Raw genomic sequence first — 20025 nt, 5'->3', positions numbered from 1 at the left:
TACCTGGAATGACACTCCGAAGTTGTTTCTGAACAAATACTGTATTTTGGAGATCCACTTCCTGTCGATCCTTGGAAATATGGGTCAGAACTTGTGATCAGAGACCCATGCTTGGTAAGAGGCGATGGAAAGCATTGGGTGGTAAGAGGCGATGGATAGCATTGGGTGGGAGGAGGTGATGGATAGCACTGGGTGGTGAGATTTGCTGACATGGTAGTTGCATGTCATCATAACACAGTTGCAGAGTTTGATGGTCATGATCACTAGATCATCTGGTCTAGATGTGATTGTTTAGATACCTCTATCATACAGCAGGAATGTTATTTAGCAGGTGCTAAGGCTACAAATTTTCTGACTTAGTAACCACTTTTAATGAAAGACGAAAAAGATAGATGTTTTTAACAGACAATTAAGAATGATTTCATGACCCTGTTCGTGGCCATTTTTTCTTACATTGATAGTACTGACAGTAACAGTAAGAATCAGACGGATGGTCTGCAATATTTTCTGCAATAGTAAATAGTAATGCAAGTCAAATAACTTTGGCTATTCTTTTTCTGTTTAGCTGTTGCCAAGGTTACAGAACATAGCAATCAAGTCCCAGGATCCAGATAACCCGGTGGAGTTGAAGCTGCAGGAAATCGCCAACAACTTGAGGCGTGAGATGGAGAGCCAGATGAAGGTAGAGTTGTCCTCTGCCAGACCATGTGCTGATATCATTGTCCTTAACATGTTGATTGAAGGATTTTAAAACATTCCTCACTCGCTCCGGGAAAATGGATATCCAAATTAATATTATGTCGGCATTCAAAATACCTGCCTGCCCGACCACCCGGGACGGGTTATTTTCAGCACGGACTGCCAGATTCTCATTTTCAGCTACCTCACGGTTGAGTTAAAATTTAAATCATTTTACAAGGTTTAGTTCAATTATGATAATAATTGGATTAGTATTTTTTGCAGACTGGTATGTTTTGGTCGTGGCTTGCACATTTACATCTAAATAGCCCTGTGGTGCTACTGATTCATACCTTGATTATGTTTGCCATGACCTTCATGAAATGACTTGGATTTATTGTTTCAGAAAACAATGGTTGCCATGCTGGAATGTACCACAACACACTGTTCAGCTGTCATGGAAGATCAGGTAAGAAGAAAGATATATGAAAGCACTAAAACTTCACAAAGAGTTTCATGTGAAATGAGACTCAAATTCTTTTAAGCAGTCTTGTGTGTTTACCAGTGTAGTTATGTAAACGTAATCATGGAATAATACACAATACACTCACCCATGGGGAGCCTTCCTTTCCCACCAATCCGGTCACATGACCAGCCGTGCTTGCCACTCTCTCCTTCATTGCCCAACGAAGATAGTTGGAGGCACACTTGGATCCAATACAGCGATCATTTTTTGCTTTTGTTTTGGTTCTGTAATTTTAAGATTGTAATTACCATCATCTCTATGTAAAATTTATCAATTTTCTTGTGTTTTGGAAAAGTTTTTCATCAACTTAGACTCCCCAATTTTTCTGGTACCCAAGGAAAACTGAACAATACTCAAAAAATACATGAAGGAATTCAACAAGGATTATCTACTAAAGCTTGAATGATCCATCTACCACAACTGTGGCATTTCATATGTCCAGCAGATTATCTAGCTAGCATTCATCTACAAGATGCCTAGCAGCTCATTCCAATATATCTTGACTCCTGGAAATACTTGAACTTCATATTCAACGGTCAGCACCATAAATGGAAGGTTCTACTGTTTGGATTATCTTTATCCCCGTTTCCATTTACTTGTGCCACCAAACCAATCATCACCTATCTACATCAGCGGGGACTTTGCAGCACCTTATACCTGGTGCTTGTGAATCTGCTGAAATCATAATTAGAGCTGCAGCAAGATCTTCAATTCCTCGGAATTCGATTCATCACTCAAATGAACCACATCGTCATCCCACAGGATCGGTGGGTCAAAATTCAAGCCATGATAGAAAAAGCTCTACTAACTCAGTTACCATGACAACAAGGTGGCAAAGTCTACTCAGTCCTCTGCTCACATCAGCATGGGTCTTGACCAGATGAGGACATCTACAACTATGCCCATTACAACAGTTCCTGATTCAGTACCTCAACACTTTTGATCAGATTGCTGTACCAGAAAATTTGAGACCATATCTACTATGGTGGACTTACCGATCGAATGTCTAGCTACAGGACCAGCAACTACCGTTACAGTTCTGGAAGGGGAGAAGCACTGGACATACCTATATGGCAGTCAACAGAATCCAGCGTGGCCTGACCTACTGCCGTTTCTATCAGATTCCATAAGCATAATCAGCATGAGTCAGGATAAGGGAAAATATGTAATTTTCTGATTAAAATTGATATTTTATACCTATCCTGCTTCATGGCATCAAGGCCTCCCAAACTGTCTCTCTCAGGTGTTGAATTCACAGTAATTTTCATGTCAAGTTTATGAGATTTGGAGAGAGGGGTAAGCATGGCTGGTCATGTGACTATATTGGAGGGAAAGGGAGGCTTACTATGGGTGAGTGTATTGTCCGTCTGCTTCAATTAGAAGCGAACGTCAAGGGATTTCAAGTGTTCCACTATCTTCACATAGAGGGAGGAGATAAGCATAATAAGCATGAGTCAGGATAAGTATAAATATACATTTTACACTTTCTTGTTATCCAAGAGTGGTATTCATCACTAAGTGGTTTTTTTACCCTTTTGACTCTGTGGACATGTCTTTATTGAGTCATGCATCTATTATGCAGGGTTTCAAGTCATCATTGAAGGAGACCTGTGAAGAAAAGAGTAACCTGCCCCGAGACTTCACCAAATCGGTATTAGATGGTGTTGGCACCGACATCTTCAACAAACTCAGGTGATTTACCTTCTTCAGTAGAACTCTCCTTCTAGTGGAAGTAGATACATTGTCAGTATCGTTAAACACTGATCTGTTACTCTGGGCAGATTCCTTACCTCTGCATGGTACAATCTCAAACAGCTCAAACAGTGGCACCAGGTGTACTTTCAGAACCCAATATGTGATGCTAAGGAATAGTTGCATGTTGGTGTATCTAGGCATCCAGACACCTAAAGAGAAAACGTTTTAGTTTTTGGAGAACACTCCAAAAGTTTTTGTGTGCATTCATTTTGTTCACATCAGAATTTGCAAAATGAGGACAGAGTTAGTAAAGAAATGGAGCGTAATCATTTATGAAAGCCAATTTTGATGGCCTCACGAACCAGGTTTTCCTGGTGCCAACTGTGGGGTGGGAGTAATGGATTTTACTATGAGATTGATGTTACACTGTGCCTACCACACTGTGCCTGCTCTCAGCTACTGCATACTTTCATAATACAGGTATAGTACTGGGCAGCCTTGGGGTAGAAGAACTTACTTGTCAATCGTCACTCATCCCCAGTTACAACTACCATTATTAGTAGACAGTTTGATCACTATGGTGGCTTTTCCAAGTTGTCATGTTGTCCAATTTCGATGATCCAACATGTTAAAAGTTAAATGTGCCACCCTCACCATTCCTCCTAGTATCTGATGTATCATGCTGATATTGTAGAGTGGTTTTCTTCCAGCAATATTGAAAGGTGAGACTGTGTTTCCAGAAGCCCAAAGCTGCTATTTTATTTGCATTTTCTGACAGCTTTCTTTGTTAGTGTGACAGTTGAGGTCATCTTCACCTCCATGCCGTGATGTCTTCATTGAAGCTACCATGACCTCTTTAGCATCGTGTTCATAAACCATTGACAAAAATTTACAGTCTTGTATACTGGGGCAGTACATTCCTCCCTCACTGAGAATACACATGGCCGCTCCCTTTGTGTGTGTTTGTATGTGTGTGTGGTTGATGTGTGGTTATGGGACACTTTAACCGCGAGGCTACCCCTCAGCCTGGGAAATGATATCTTGTGTATAAATCATGGAAGTCCTGTTCTTTGCATGAACATCACAACTCTTGTCATTGCCTGACATTGTTTCAGTGTGTGGAGCCAGTGGTGCACACATTGCTAAGTGAGATAATGCTTCAAGTGACCAGTGTCCTGTGTTCTTGCTGCAATCCCTGCTCCTTGATGCAAGGGTCAGAGTATCACAATACTTTGAGACCCCTGTGAACTGTTATGGCCAATCCTGTACTTATTGTCAACAATGCTTTTTTAGACAAACGTATCAGAGCAGTCAATGTTCAGAACACTTGGTGGCATTCTTGTCACTAAAAACAGTTTGACACTTGTTTCAGTGGCTAAGAATAGTATCATGATGTCTTGAGGCCTTATATGGCCTGAGTTGTGCATGTTGCAAAAGAAGAGACATTGGTGGACAGACAAAGTAAATCTGAGAAATCAATGTCGATAACACTTACTGGCATCAGCCGTACTGAATGGCTTGATGCAGTTTTAAAATGCATGTAAATCTGCCTTTTATGGCCCAATTTGTTCATCTTGTCAATGAAACATTGCTTAGAGACGTCGTGCTGGAATCTGTGTCTCTGGAAGGATGTTGAGACTTGATTCAATAGTTTACATCAGTACTTCACATTAGTGGCCATGTGTATTCACCGGTGATGGAGTGGAGTATACACAGGCCTTAACTCATAGACAACTATATCATATCATGGAGCTCCAGTATGATGGGATTACTGTTGTGTGATTATCAGTTGCGGAAATACTGACTGATCAGTTTACATACGTACACATGAGATTAGACAGTATTGGGCTAGTGATTAATGAGTTGTGGTCGTGTGCTTCAATACAGAGCGATAATGATGAATGGTAGATGGATAAGGGATTGTGCTGCTTATGTTCAGAAGCGTAGAGTTTCTAGTAGGCAGTGTGGTTGGATTCTCTACATTGAGTTAAGAAAGCTGATGAGATGCAGTGTTAGAAAAAATGTTATATGTCTTAAGCATGCCTTCTAGTCTCGCAGTGGACCAGAGCATATTTCCAAAATTAAATTTACTAATAATATACAAACAAAAAAAACCCAACATATTTTGTTGTACATTTAGTGCTTCATCGTAGGTAGATAAGTAAAATATATCATTAAAATATTCATTCAAAATTAGTGTAATTATTAACTTTTCAGACTGATTGATGTATAAGTTTTGCTGTTGTGAACATTTGATTAATCTATGTTTTGTCCATGTTAAGTCTCCTAATAAATGGTGTTGCACCAAGTCCTTAACTGCATAATTTCATGTCATAAATGTTGCCCGAATGTTTAAAAGACAATACATATGCTCAAAATACCTCAGCCTGGTAGCAATAGATATTACAGTTGAGCATGGATTAAATTGCAAAGTTCCTACAACTGGCTATCTGAAAAATACTGAGTTTCTTCCCTGGATGTCTCCAAATCACTGAGTTATTTCCCCTTGATTTGTCTCCCTGATCTCCATGACTCTGGCTGCAGCATGGGAATGGCCTTAGTCTGTCACCATTCTGGTCCTCATTACAGGCTATAGTCTGGCTTAATCTTCAAGGAGTCAGCAGTAAGGATTTGACAATACTCAACTCATTAGTTTTATTTCTGAAAATAGAAGAAACCATTCATTTAATCAAACCAATCAGGTCCGAACTTTTTCAGTTATGTTAGTAGACTTTGAGTCATATTTACCCTTTTTTAATTATTTAAGCAGACAGTATGTTTAGCTATTATTCATCATCATTACTTACTCAAATGGAAATATCATGTCATAATCACTCATTAAAAGTAATGAGTTGCTGGTTTGCTTCGAGACATCAGTTAGTGATTATTTAATTGCTCACATTTCTTGTATACGAGTTATGTTTTCCGGAATCAGCTTTGCTCATTGTTAAAGACAAGAAAAACTGTTTATGAGAAACATTGTTTCAATAAGATGTTTTGTTAGTAAATGAGGAGAGTAATTAATTTGGTGGACTGATTTTGATGTGCCATTTGTTACCTAAAGGGATAGGCCCAAAATGTTCGACAGATAATTCATATCACTTGATTTGGAAAACTGAATTTGTTAAAGGAGAATTTTAAAGTGTTGTGGGTAACATGTAGTAATACAGAGTAGTATAGAGGTGACAGGTTAATGAGGATTAATATTGTTGTTGTTTACTCTGGGTAATGGTGTGGATATTTGTTGTTCCAGTGAACTGAATCTCGCCGTGGCAGCACACATTTCCGACCAGGTCATTGAAGAGGTTATAGAAAATCTGTCCAAAAGCCACAAGACATTGGTAAGTACCATGTTCATGTACCATGGATTCAGTGGCAGGAACAGGTAGAGTGCTTGTGAGATGTTCACAAGTAGCCTTCCAAAAGTAATCCAGCCATATGTCCCCAACACCCAGGATTGTTACAGCATCCTGAATATCTCGGCCATATTGCTTATCTCAGTGGCGTTAGTGTTTGGAATCTGTGTAGAATAGAACAAGTTGTGCTGGTAGCATGTTGTTGCAGCATCCTGAATATCTCAGCCATATTGCTTATCTCAGTGGCGTTAGTGTTTGGAATCTGTGTAGAATAGATCAAGTTGTGCTGGTAGCATGTTGTTACAGCATCCTGAATATCTCTGCCATATTGCTTATCTCAGTGGAGTTAGTGTTTGGAATCTGTGTAGAATAGAACAAGTTGTGCTGGTAGCATGTTGTTGCAGCGTCCTGAATATCTCAGCCATATTGCTTATCTCAGTGGCGTTAGTGTTTGGAATCTGTGTAGAATAGATCAAGTTGTGCTGGTAGCATGTTGTTGCAGCATCATTCTGTAGGGATATCAAGGTCGTCTCAGTGGAGGTAGCTTAGTGTTTGGATGCTGTGTAGAAAAGCTCTCAACCTTTTCATATTGCATAAGTGTCAACCTGTGGATGTTGGTCAGGAAATAAGGTCCCCTACATGTTGGTGTATTGGGATTCGGGGCCTAATTAGATCCCAGTACCATTGTTTTGTGCCCTGGTACGTTTTAATGCCATAGTATCTATGTTTCCAGCTTAATATTCTAGTCATACGAGAATTAATTTCCTCCCATGTACATCAGTTTCTTGCTTTGTACTTATTGGCTTTAAACATGTTCTTTGTAGTGCCGTGCGCTTGGAAACAAGAATATGAACCTGGGGACAAAAATGAGGGGATATGCTTTTAGAACCCTTGCTTATTGTGAATCTGAATAGAACCTGTGTTTCTGGCATGAGGAGAATAAGTGGAGGTCAGGGTCAGTGATGTTGGTGCCGACAGCATGGCGTGTGGATCCTTGTATCAATTGCGATTGTATGTTACATAATACTGGATTATCTGGTCCACATTTGATTGCTTACATCTTTATCATGCAGTAAGGAATATGGCTGACTGCACTGCAGAACAACGCACCCATGCATATTTCCCTAGAAACAACTGCAGAAACAGGCTAATGAATACAGTCGATACACAATGTATTTTGAAACATAATTTTCTATGCAATAGGTGGTTGTTTGTTGTTGTTTGGTTAATGCCACACTCGGCAATATTCCAACTATATGCCAGCAGTCTATAAATAATAGAGTCTGCACCAGACAATCCAGTGATCTACAAGGTGAGCATTGATCTACACAGTTTGGATCCAATGACTCGTCAACCAAATCAGTGAGCCTGATTCTCCTCCTATGACAGGAATGGGCTGATGAAATCCAGTTCTAACTCAAATTTTCAAGGTTTATGCAGTAAGTAGAAACAGTTGTTAAAAATTCTACACAATTTCAGTGTTCAGATTTCCAAAAGACTGAATTTAGAGAGCCACTTTTACCAAAAGTTAATAATTTACTTGATTATTGTGTAACATTTTTTGGTGGTTACAGACAAACCACTTGAATCTGAAACTCAGTGGAAGTTACAAGGAATCTCCATCTAAGTCAGCTGTGAAGACGGATACTGATAACGAGAAAGACGAGAAAAGAACTTCGACCGTTGGGGTAAGTGCTAAAGAAGGATTGTCAAAGTATGTGGAATGCGGCATCGGTTAGTTTTAGACTGGTTTGGTTTGGAATGGTTTCAGTTGAGAATGACTGGTGATTGGTTTGGATTTTTACTTACAATTAGAATTTTTTCTTCTGTGCTCTTTTCAAGAACTGCATGTGGAATCTGATATTTTTAAATCTTCACGTAAGTAACCTGATTTATGCATCAGCGTTACTTCTTGAAGTCTTGTTAGAACATTCCACAGGTACTGGTTAGTTGGAAACATTCATGTCCAGGGGTCCTACCCTACCAGCATGAAAAGTATCAAGGTGTACTCTAGGACTCTAGCAGTGACTTTTATGGGGACAACAGGACATCTTCATGAGTTTTGTCACTTGGAAGGACATTTTCTTAGGTATTTACCAAATCTGAAAAAGTGTTTTGGACATTTTCGTTACAGTCAGTCTCTGTACAGTGAACTTATCTGAAGCCTGTTATTGGTCTTGAGAAGTAGCATTTTGTCTGCAGGACTGTTGCATCATTTGCAAGGAATACACATGCTCACAATACACATGCTCACAAAGATTTCATAGTACAGCTGGTTCTGTGTGTTTGAGTAACATTCACCAAATTGTATCAGAAAATTATTTTTGCTTAGTCTCTGGGTTCTCAGAATAGGTCATACTTGGTGAAATTGAGAACTTGAAAAACATAATATGTTAATGATTCTCTCTAATTCCAAGCAGGGCAGTGAGGTAGCCTAGTGGTTAAAGCGTCTGCTCATCACAGTGAATACCCATGTTTGATTCTCCACTTTGATACAATGTGTGAAACCCATTTTTGGTGTCCCCTGCCATGATATTGCTGGAATATTGCTAAAAGCAGCTTAAAACCATACTTAAGACTAAAGACCGAACATTACAGTCTGAACACAACGTACTGAAAGCTGATAATGATAGTGAATTGTAGCTGGTGAAGAGCATACATATATACTGGCAGTACCATGTGCTGTTGCAAGTTTCTGGTGTCATCACTCACAGGCTGTGCAGTGTTGCATCCCTTTATACTTGCCAGGATCTGTTGATCAATGTTCAAATGCCAGATTCGCCCTGAAGACTGTTCTCAGCATTAGACCCATTCTAGTAGGGATCACCAAGTTAGTATACAATGATTGGTGATACTGGCTTTTCGGTCACATCAGCTGACAGACTTTATATGACAGGAAATGCTTTCTTCAGCACCACTCGCTCACTAACTTAAAAGCTTCTATGTTTTGAAAACAATTCCACACACAGTATTTGAATGCTTAGAGCACCAATTTATCAGTTTGAGAATTGTTTTGAAGGGCAATAACCCTACATGTTTGCCTTGTAGCTTTGTGTTCTGTCTGTGCACGCCCACATTGGGTTTGGGTTTTTGCATGTGGGTTTTTGAACAAGGCTTGACTTGATCTTATGCTTCTGGTTTTGATTAACTATTTTCACTATGATTTCACATAATAATTCAGGTGTAAAGGAGGAAGGTTACGACAAATGATTCCTGTATACAAGATCAGATATCATATTGTTAGCACATGCTAATTTTTCATTACATCCATTTAGCGAATTATATGAATTTTACTTAGTAGAAGCAGTTTTTATTATTCCCTTAGTATTATGATTCAATTCAGCATAAATTGAATTAATGAGATCACTTTCTTAATAGAATTGAGATGTTTTAGCTTGCTAAGGCAATAATTTTGGTTTGAGAGATGAAATGAAACTTCTTTGCTTTTGTTGGAGTGCAGGTTAGAAGAATTATATGGTGCATGTGAAATTCAGAAGTCTAGATTGAAGAACATGTTTAAATGGCATGAACAGCATGTATTTATAGCTTCTAGTCTTGAGCATGGAAACTGTGAATTTATTCTTCTCTTTGAGATGCAAATGTTATATTGACCAAATTATAATCTAAGACATATATGCATAAATGAATTCATAAAATGTGTTTTAATAATCTAATTTCATATACATATATTTCTTACACGTTTTCATGAGAATGATCTCTCATTTGTTTTAGAATTGAAATCTTGTGCATGGTAGCACATAACCCTCATTCAGACAGGGGCATAACTCTTTCCAAGTTTTGATGGTTAATCACTAAAAAATATATAGCTTTTTGTATTGTTCCTGCATTCAACTTTGCTTAAGTGCCTGATATAATATCACAGTACTGAGGCACACTTTGCAAATTAAAAAAAGAAATCATGAAAGGAAGTAATTTATTTTTCAAGTTCTTGTGCCCTTGTGGAAATTATTCTGAAATTCCCGACGACTGGTGCACATTTTATCACTTGAAGCATGACTGTATCATAGTAGGCATTCAGAATAAGGTAGTTGACAGTTGAAATGAATAAGAGATCATTCTTGAGTATATACACTATTAAATGCTTTTTAATTCTGCAAATGTTTAATGCGTCACTGTGGCTTCTTCACCTGTCTGATCATTCTCCATGTTGCTGATGTATTCCCTGGCATGTTGTTTCAGCCGTGTTTGTATACAGGGACAAACTACCTCCACGTAAGTAGCTGTGTATGCCAGGACATGAACATTCGCAGGACAACTCCATCTTTAGGCTAGACATTTGAACTTGCTTTACGTAAAATATTTTGATAGAAAAATGCTAAGGTGGGAAAAAATGCAATTCATCTGTTTGTTTTTGTTTTCTCATCCACTACAACCCGCAAAGATAAACAGACATCCTTCCATTGTTTTTGCATGATGTTAAGTTTAAAATTATTAATAATGTGTGCTTGTTCAGAAGCATGTTTTCAGCGCAGTGTACTTTAAGTTTGTAAGCCAGATAGGAAAGGGTCAGATTATTTGTTGATTCCTTTCTCCATCCCAGTAAAATCTGTTGTTTAGTCTGTAGAGAAAAGGAATTAAAAGAGGTTTTTTTTTTGTCTTTTGTTAGTCTGATCTAAATTTTATGACACTGAGGCTTTGTATCAACAGCTAAAGTTGTAGAGCATAGTATTTGAATCTGTCACCCTCCTAGAGTATGACGCTTTAGCATTGAGGTTGTGACATAGACATATTGAACTTCCTATATATGGTAAAGCAGTGTAGTATTTAGTATTCCCTTATCATGTTCGATTCCCTTGTGTTCAACATGTTGAGCCATTTCCTGGTTTGTTCCCATGGTGATGCAGCATTGCAAAAAGTGATATACAATCTTGTATTTTCACTCACTTAACCCATGGAATTCCAGGTTGGAATAGGTCCCAAGGAGGCCATTGTTGGTCATTAATTTTATCCTTCGTCTGACCAAAATAGCTGACAAATATTTTTTTTAATGTCAAACAACAGGCCTGCGTTCACCACGTGTGATTCATTGTTGCATTATGTCAGACTACCAAAGACATCCTCGCGGAACCACACCTACATTTGTGTCAGCTAGTATCAGATTTATAAACATTTAATAAGCATGAAGGCCTCATGAATATGCCCTTAGAAGTGCAGTAATTCATACTTCCTTCTCATCTACTTATAATGTTAAATCTGACGTGACAATGCATACTTTATGGTCTAGTGATGTGTGTATACAGGTGGATAGTGTCAAATTTGATAATCTCAGCAGCCTCATACTAACAAGCTTCTCTACAGTAAGCAAAACCCTGTATTTTTACAACACATTGTTTCCATTTGAACAGAGAGACAGACAAACACACTGTATCACTGCACAGTATACGACTGGAACACCTAGTCAGTGACAAACTATAGGTGAAGGTTTATCTGAACCAGGAAGTAGAGGAGAAAGTTTATCAGTTTATAACTCAAATAAACTTTTTGACACCTTTTTCAACTTGACAGTGCTTATAAAGTGCTCAGGTAGAAAGCAGGGAGTTAACTTCCTCGTGAATATTCTTGTCCCACTTGTTGCGTCAGTCATACGATGTGGTTTGTATCTTTCCTGCTCTTACACTATTCAGGTACATGTGCATGGAGTTTCTGGTACTCCTTCTATTACTTGTACTGCAAAGCTATACTAGACATGTATACTAGACATGTATACTAGACATGTAGACTAGACTTCTTGTTGTTACATTGATATATGTATCTTCACATTGATTTATATTCTGATTGTGCAAGATGTATTTAGTATGAGGTACGTATCACCACTGTGTTATCAGGTGTTATCAGGTGTAAAGTGTGTGATATTGTTACCTTTGTTACTCAAGACAACAATGATTGCGTCAAACTGATGTTTGTTTGATGCGAGTACTCTGTGGCTTTATTGGACATTTTCATGTTGGACCAACTTAGTCACCCAGTGTGATATTGTCATCTTGTGCAGGTTTGTGATGTGTAGATGGTTATGGCTGAAACTTGATATACAGTAGGATTTCAAATCTTTTCAAGATATTTTTGTTGCTGTTGAATTGTGTTGGCGTAAGTAAAGTTAGAGAATGTCAGCTGAGGGTGTTCTTGGGCTGAAGCTGATCAGATAAGGTAGTTATTGAATGGTCTTGTGTGTTTTGTGAGCACTAAAGCTTCTCTGTTGCTGCCTGTTGTGATCAATGGATTTTTTGTGGCAGCCATGTATGTCCAGGCCAATCACGTGCGATTGTGACACACCCCCTCTTCAGTAGTAAGAGGTGGACAAGGAGAACATGTGGTCAGGCCTACTGACTTTGCTCATGCATATCATTGTATTAATTGTTATATAAATCCTCATGACTCAAGCAGCATGGATTGATGCTCATTATGTCCATCACTGGATTGTATGGTTCATATTCGATTATTGCGACCTTCCTTGAGTGACATTTTGAAGCTGCTATGATGCACAGGAATGATTCTTTTATGGAAGAAAAAATTCTTTATTGGAATGGATGCAACATTTTGGTAGAGATGCTAAAACTATTATCATAATTCTTTCCTTTAATAATGATGTTAGCATCTATATTGAAATATCACATCCATTGCAGTAAAGAAATAGTCTGTCCATACAAAGCAGTTCCTGTTTGTTTACAAACCACCATCAAATAGCTTCACTCTTGCTGCCTGTGGACAATATCTACATAGCATTTTTTTCTTTTCATATATATGCTCTAAATATAATGTTATAGAGAACATACCAACTGTATGTCAGAGTCCTTTTTTTTATTTTAACTCGATTATCATCAACCACTGTAGTTACTAAGGACCTGCATTGTTGGTTGTCGGTCCAGCTTTCTGCAAGATTTATGCTTATCTTTGTTACATACATCGTTTATTATACTCTTTATTCTTAATTGGGGTTTGTAGCAACTTTGGGGTAAATTAGGCAATTAGATGTAAAGGAAACTTTGAACTTGCTTCCTTAAAGGTCACATGCAGCGTAAAACTCATCTTCGCAGTTTCTGATACGTTTCAGTATACACTTACCGAAACAAATCATAAAAATGCCATTTCAACCTATAAAGTTGAAAAAAAACCTATGAAAAAATGCCAGTGAAATTGGAATTCAAACGATTCACTAAATTTCCCCCGAGTTCTGGGTTTCAAGTTTCAACAGCTGTGCTGCGCTGAGCCTGTAATGCATGCGCCGAGAATAGGTTCGCGGAGCTTGAAGCAGTATGCATACCCAGAGTATGAGGTCGTGAGCAGTAGTCTAATCTTGGTTGTGAACACAAACAAGTAAATAATCTACTCATTACGAAAAAAACCAACTGTTGAAACGATGCATCAAGTACAATAAAAGACGTTGTTATCCATAAAAAATCTTACTTTCTTGTGACTCTCCATACTCCTATAATGCCCATCAAACAGATCATCTTTCTGTACACACAATGAGCCCTCAGTGTGTTGGCCAATCGGATGCCGTCGTTACACTTAAGTGCACACCCATCTGCTATGACTGGGTTCGGTCTCCCAAGGGCTTTGTTTAGAGGGAAGTAAGCCCAAGTAAAAAAAATTGCACTTTTGAATCGCAATTGTACGCTTATAATTTTGTTTATTTGTTTTTTTCACAAGCAGCAATGAATATTATATGTCATGAATAAGTGATAATTGTGTTTTAATTATGTTTGATTTTTTGGTTGCATGTGACCTTTATGTTGCTAGGATACCTTTGCGTCCACATGCCATTATGCCCCCATTTATGATCTTTGATCTTTAGTCATTAAAAAAACATAGACAATGGTTGTTTTCATATGTGACACACTGGCACATTAATCTACATCACATTAAATATTCAGTTTTCTATCATAAGCATATCAGGTTTAAATCGTAACACACTTGGATAACATACCAATTAGTCAACTGATGTAAGAGGCCCTCAAAATGTCTGTCAGAGTATTGGCTAACTGTTTACCCTCATCCTGACATATAATACATACTTACAAACTATTGATTTGTCTAGGAATCATAAGAAATGAGTTATTTGTATATTTTATGCTTTTATGTTTCAGTTATTTTCAGCATCCCATGCCTTTATGTTTCATTCATCAATCAAGGGTCATGTTTTAAAAAAAATGAATCTAGCAAAGTTTATGTTTTAATGATGCATGAAGCATCTCATGTGAGCATGAACGTGTGTTATAATGAACACTGTATCTATTTTCAGGGATCTCCAAAATTAACAAGCAAGAGAAAGAGTTTATACGGCAGGAAACTTCGGCCTCAGTCTGTCATAGGTAACAGGGTTTTCTACTTTATGCTGAGTATACAACACCTTCACCGAAACAGCACTGGAGTCTTGGGTTTGAATGTGTCCCAAGGAAACAGTGCTGGACTTAATGGATCCGGCTGTCAGTATGACTGCAGCTATTTGGTTCAATTCATTGAAAATTGAATCTTGACACCTTAGTTTTGATTTTTAATAACCCCTGTCTGTGTTTTGATTCAGTATTTGAATATCTTTTTCAATTATTTCTGCACAGCCATCATGTTAATTTTTCTCAAATTCGAGCAGTTTCGGGTTCTGAAATAAGGTGACACATGATTGGTTGATGCCAAGCTAATTTTCCACTGAGAATTGTTGTTAGTTGTCATCGCCAAGTTGACAGTGGATTTCAGGCTAAAAAGCTGATTCTGAAAGTTAAATGATATCTGATGTGTTGCTTGTATGAAGATTTGAATCAATATTAATAAAATCAAGGGTCCAATATGGAAAACTGAATCAAATTGAGGTTTGGGCGAATTGTTGTGGCCCTAGTGGTCAGACTGGTGGCTTGTTGACACATGTCATCATACCCTGGTGGTGGGGATCAATATCAGTCACTGGATTGTTCGGTCCAGACTTGGTTACCTAAGGCAACAGAAATGTTGCTCAGGTACAACAAACAGCCGTGTTCTAGTACAGGACTGGTAGGCATTGACAAGCAGATTATAGGTTTTAGTTACTACCAGATACATTGGCCCCTAGAGTGCTTACAAGCTTCTTTCTGCTCTACTTGTCTATCTTCTCTTAATTTCATGTAAATTAACACTCATGTATCTCAAATTGGATTCTTTTCTTAACCAAACCTTCACATAAATATATGTATACAATTTTCATTAAGATCAAATTTTGGATTGTGTAACTGAATATTACAGTTATCCATTAACATAGACAACTTTTAGTTTACAGCTATCAATTTTACATCTGAAATATTCAGGTTTTAAGATAGTCATTATTGTGTATGGGAAGACAATACATGAGATCAGACTGTGGATAAGATTAGAAAAAAACATTGAGGGGTTCCTGTTATTTTCTTCCATTCATTTTCTTTCTCACTCAATCACTCACCCTGTCTTCATTTCATACAGCGTCTTCTTTTCGTTCATCCTCCAATATGAAAGGTGGGTTTGCTACCATGTTGTTCCAACTAACTCACAGTGTGCATACCAACCAGATAGCATGCTTGTAGAAAGAGGCATGCTTATTCCCAGTATATGAATTACCTCCCATGGTCACCATAGTGCTTACCTCCCTTCATCAACATATCCTCCACATTTTAGAGAAGACTTTCCATGATTATACCCTCAACTGAAAAAGTCATGATTGCTATGAATGTTACCTGTAGAGCTTTGGACCAGTAATGTCCAAACCAGATTTTAAAATCTAATTAGTTTGATTTGATATGAAATTGGCTAACGACTAGTGGCATTTGCATAATGGTGAAATCAAGCAAATTCTACTTTCATAATTACACGATTCAAATAATTTCCCTGGCTTTGACAGCATTTCATTTACTTTTACTGTATGATGTATCATGACAACCTGTAGTTTTCCAGTTTTTCATGTCAAAATGCATTGTCAGGATGGCCAGAATTCTCTGCTCCCGTTCACTACAAGAACAACTTAATGACATCATTGTAATGGTATATCTGGGGGTTGTCACCTTCACCTTCATTGTTCATGAATGGTGTTTCAAAGTACAGGACATTGGGTACTGAAAGTTTCAGACTGGTTTGACCCATTGAAATTCACAGGACCCTGTAGAAAAATTAAACACCCCTTTCTGATTTAACTTTTCTTATAGTTGGCTTTGAAATTATTAACAAACGTAAATTTATGAACAGCACATATGACATATGTCACATAACGTGTGACATATGACAACCTCAGTCAAAGACATTGTGAAATATACATGTGAACACTGAGGCTGGCAGGCTCGGGACTTCCACCGGGCCGCCGACGGATCTACTGGATTTGTCAGAGCATCAGATGCTAAATTAAGTCTCAGTACTATTCGTTACACTTCTCCACCTCCTTATGCAGATTTGCAGTTGTTGAGGGATCAGTGTCAGTGACTGAGGACTTCTGCAAGTCCCGCCAAACCCTAAACAGTAGCTGTTGTCTGATTGGTTAAATGCATTCGCACGTCTTGCATTTGATTGGACCGTAACAGGTCGCTCAAAAGATGCCTGCCGCGGCCTCCTACTAGGGCTTGTTTGTTAGACCTGTTAAGAGAAGTGTAATGAATAATACTGAGACTAAGTTTACTTACGCTGTGAATGTCCCATGCTGGCCATGGGATGAGTGGCAGACATGGGTTTTGTACAGTGATCCTTAGGAGTCTTGTATAACCTTTTCAAGCAAATTGGGTGTATTTGCATGAGTGTGCCAGGCCTAGATTGAACAGTATCTTCCTGTGTCAGTTAGCACATTCTCAGCATACAACTGAGATGATATATAGAATAATTTCCTTCATCCTGCCTCTTGGAGTGATATATAGAGGATTTATAACCTGTCGTGTCAAACTGCATGCTTATCTTATCAAGTAACTTAGCTGATATGCTAATGAGTGACATACCACCTGAGAAGTATGTAATTATATGTTGTTTCCTCCTAGGGATATACGTTGCATTTATGCCATGTTTGGTTGACCCCTACAGAACATATAACCATTGGTCCTTGGTGATCAATCCTTCAATCATGGATGACATTATTCCATGATGATTGACCTCTAAGAAATTCAAATCAATAGTCCATGGGAAGTTAGCCCATAGAAAATGGAAAACACTTATCCTGAATAATTGACCCCCTAAAAACACAATGATGACACTTCATTATTGATCAACCCTTAAAAAATCTCAGTCTTGACCTGCTTTCAAACAAACATTGGCCGCATAGTCTGTTAAGCAGTCTTTTCATGGTAAAAACTAAATTTGACAAAACAGCTTGTTAACATTTTAAAAGTTGTCAAACATGCATCAAACTTTCATGTCATTTGAGCGCCATGGCCCTATAGGTGCAGCCACATGACAATTTCATTGACTTTTGATTAGTTGTTTCTGAACAACACAAGTTTGACTGCACTGCACATGTCAAACTCAAATTTGACAACGCTGAAACATTGGAGAAGTTGGCGAAAATGGAGACAGACCCTGTGTCTCTACAACAGTGTGACACCTCTGAAATTGGTGTTGGTGGCGAGTTGTTGGAATGTTCACACTCTCAAACTCAAGTCTGACAACATTCTTTAGTGTTTAAAGTGTTCTGAGAGTCCAACAACACTTTTTAATGTACTGTGAAAATTATGTTATCAAAGTATTATATTGGTTAGAACAACATGGATACAAACACCTTGGGAACTGATGGTTTTTGTGTGCGACCATCTTATATTCATCATCGCTGTCTGGTGTACGTCGTTTGTTAGTTTCATTTGTCAATAAAGGGAGGACGATCAGTTTATATTGCACCTTTTAACAGACTTGCCCTAGTTCTCAAATCTGTTTGACACATCTTGCTTTTAGTTGTTTAACAAATAATAATGACATTTACTTGCATTTTGGTGAATGAAATCTGTTTGTGAATATGTTGCCACATGTGCCCAGTGTGAGTTGGTCCCTCGACTTGCAGTGTAACTGATGTATTGCACTACTGGAAAAACAAAAATAGACTTTTTAGATTTAATTTTCCTCTCTTTTTTGAATTGACTATACATGTGATGACACTGAATCAGTAGTTTATCATGAGCTAACTTACCCTGATCACTCTAGTAGACTATAGAAGTGGTGACACGTAATGTTTCTCCAAGTAGACTGCCATTGCTTTGTGTTCACATTGGAGGGAAGAGAACCAGACCTGTGGGAAGTGAGCACAATGCAAAAGTCCAAAATACTCACTTAAAAGCACTTAATTCAAATGTTTGGGTACTAATTCTTTGAGGCAATGCCCCACAAAGCCGTCCATGCTTTGACCAATCTTAGCAACCTACAACTGCGAAAGGAGGTATTCTTCAACCAGTTAGTTAAGTCATTGAGCTTGCAACACAGCTGTAGATAAGATAATGAGCACTTTGCATAATCTAGGATTTTCAGAGTGACATCAGTTGTTTAGGGAATTCCCCTTTTTGAAATTCATGCACCCGTTTTAAGTAAAAAATGAAACATAAGATTTCCCAAAGATGAATAGTTTAATTAAAATTGAAGACAAATGGCGTTATTATGATACATACCTGTGCTTTTTCCACATTGGTACCTGGAAGTGATTCAGAAGACCAGTACACTTAAAATGGATCTGATCCTCATGCATTTTGCTCAGAATGTAACAATGACTTAGCACTGAGTTGATATGGATAATATGTTTGTATAAGGTCTTCTTTTCGCAATTATGTCAATGTTAGGCCAAAGAGAGCTTTGTGAATGGTGAATGATGTGATCTGGGTCCCAGGTTAGAATAGATGTGACGCTTGCTGGGAGAGCACATAGAATTAGATTCAGTGGTTTGTCTGTTTGCATGTCATTTAACTCAGTGGTATAGATAGTTGTTCTTGATTTCTGAATAAACATGAAACTAAATCAGTTGTCTTAATATATTGAATAAGGGAAATCTGAACAAGTTGTGATTTACCCCTTTCACAAGGTCAGTTCTCCTCCCTCGCCCATCATCTCTGTGTATGCAATGTCTCACCTTGCTTGTGTCGTGTCTTGTCCTGTAGACCGTGAACGTGTTCTCAAAGCTTTGCAAATGCAAGATATAGACATCGGTGACCCCAAACCCTCATCTGCAGCTGATGATGTCACTGCTGCTGCTAGTGCAGACACCGAAGGTATAATCCTTTATCATATTACATCTTACAGATGGTTTTATTGTTTATTTTCAAATGGATTTTCATTTTGATTGGACGACATTATTTTGCTTTTTGTTGAATTTGATATGAAGTGATTTTAATTCATTTTTGTCACGTAAATCTAAACATTTATCAGATTACATGTTACTAGTGATTTCTTTCAGATAAAATATTTCAGTTTATTAATTTTATTGTAAGTTCTGTAGATGGAAGTCATCTGAGATTATTGTTCTGTTATTGTATGTTTGTAGCTCATAACATGTTATTTTGTACCATCTGTAGGAACACTTGCTAATGTAGTTGTTTGCTGGCTTGTGCACACAGATTGCAGCTTGGTATGGTCAGACCTTCCATCACCTGTGTGCAGTGCTCATCCTAATGTCTTCCCACTAATTCCATTCACTGCTTAATACTTTCCTTATGATGTTTCCCTGAAAACAATTTACATTGTCATTCCATATCCATAGAGCACCTGTTAGCTGTTTCAAATGTATTCTTTGATCATCTGTTGGCACATTTGTCAAGGAGGGACAAACCAAGTACCTCATCAAGTATCAAGTCAAACATGCTTCAG

The 20025-nt window shown here is 38.0% G+C and overlaps 1 protein-coding gene across 2 annotated transcripts in view; it reads left to right on the top strand.

Annotated features, from left to right (window-relative positions):
• The window catches only part of LOC137257657 (F-actin-uncapping protein LRRC16A-like), an 80288-nt gene that overhangs the window by 52597 nt on the left and 7666 nt on the right, over positions 1-20025 (top strand). The window contains exons 22-30 of one of the 2 annotated variants that reach the window (XM_067795016.1): positions 566-682; positions 1085-1147; positions 2787-2896; positions 6153-6240; positions 7830-7943; positions 10456-10488; positions 14516-14585; positions 15700-15732; positions 19320-19430. In XM_067795016.1, coding sequence (XP_067651117.1) covers positions 566-682; positions 1085-1147; positions 2787-2896; positions 6153-6240; positions 7830-7943; positions 10456-10488; positions 14516-14585; positions 15700-15732; positions 19320-19430 — 739 coding nt within the window. The remainder of the gene's footprint in view (positions 1-565; positions 683-1084; positions 1148-2786; positions 2897-6152; positions 6241-7829; positions 7944-10455; positions 10489-14515; positions 14586-15699; positions 15733-19319; positions 19431-20025) is intronic. The other variant, XM_067795017.1, reaches the window with a different exon arrangement.

This window comes from Haliotis asinina, chromosome 12 (genome assembly GCF_037392515.1).
Source record: "Haliotis asinina isolate JCU_RB_2024 chromosome 12, JCU_Hal_asi_v2, whole genome shotgun sequence".
NCBI lineage: Eukaryota > Metazoa > Mollusca > Gastropoda > Lepetellida > Haliotidae > Haliotis > Haliotis asinina.
The sequence above is the reverse complement of the archived record's forward strand: the minus strand, read 5'-3'. Positions and strand labels throughout refer to the sequence as shown.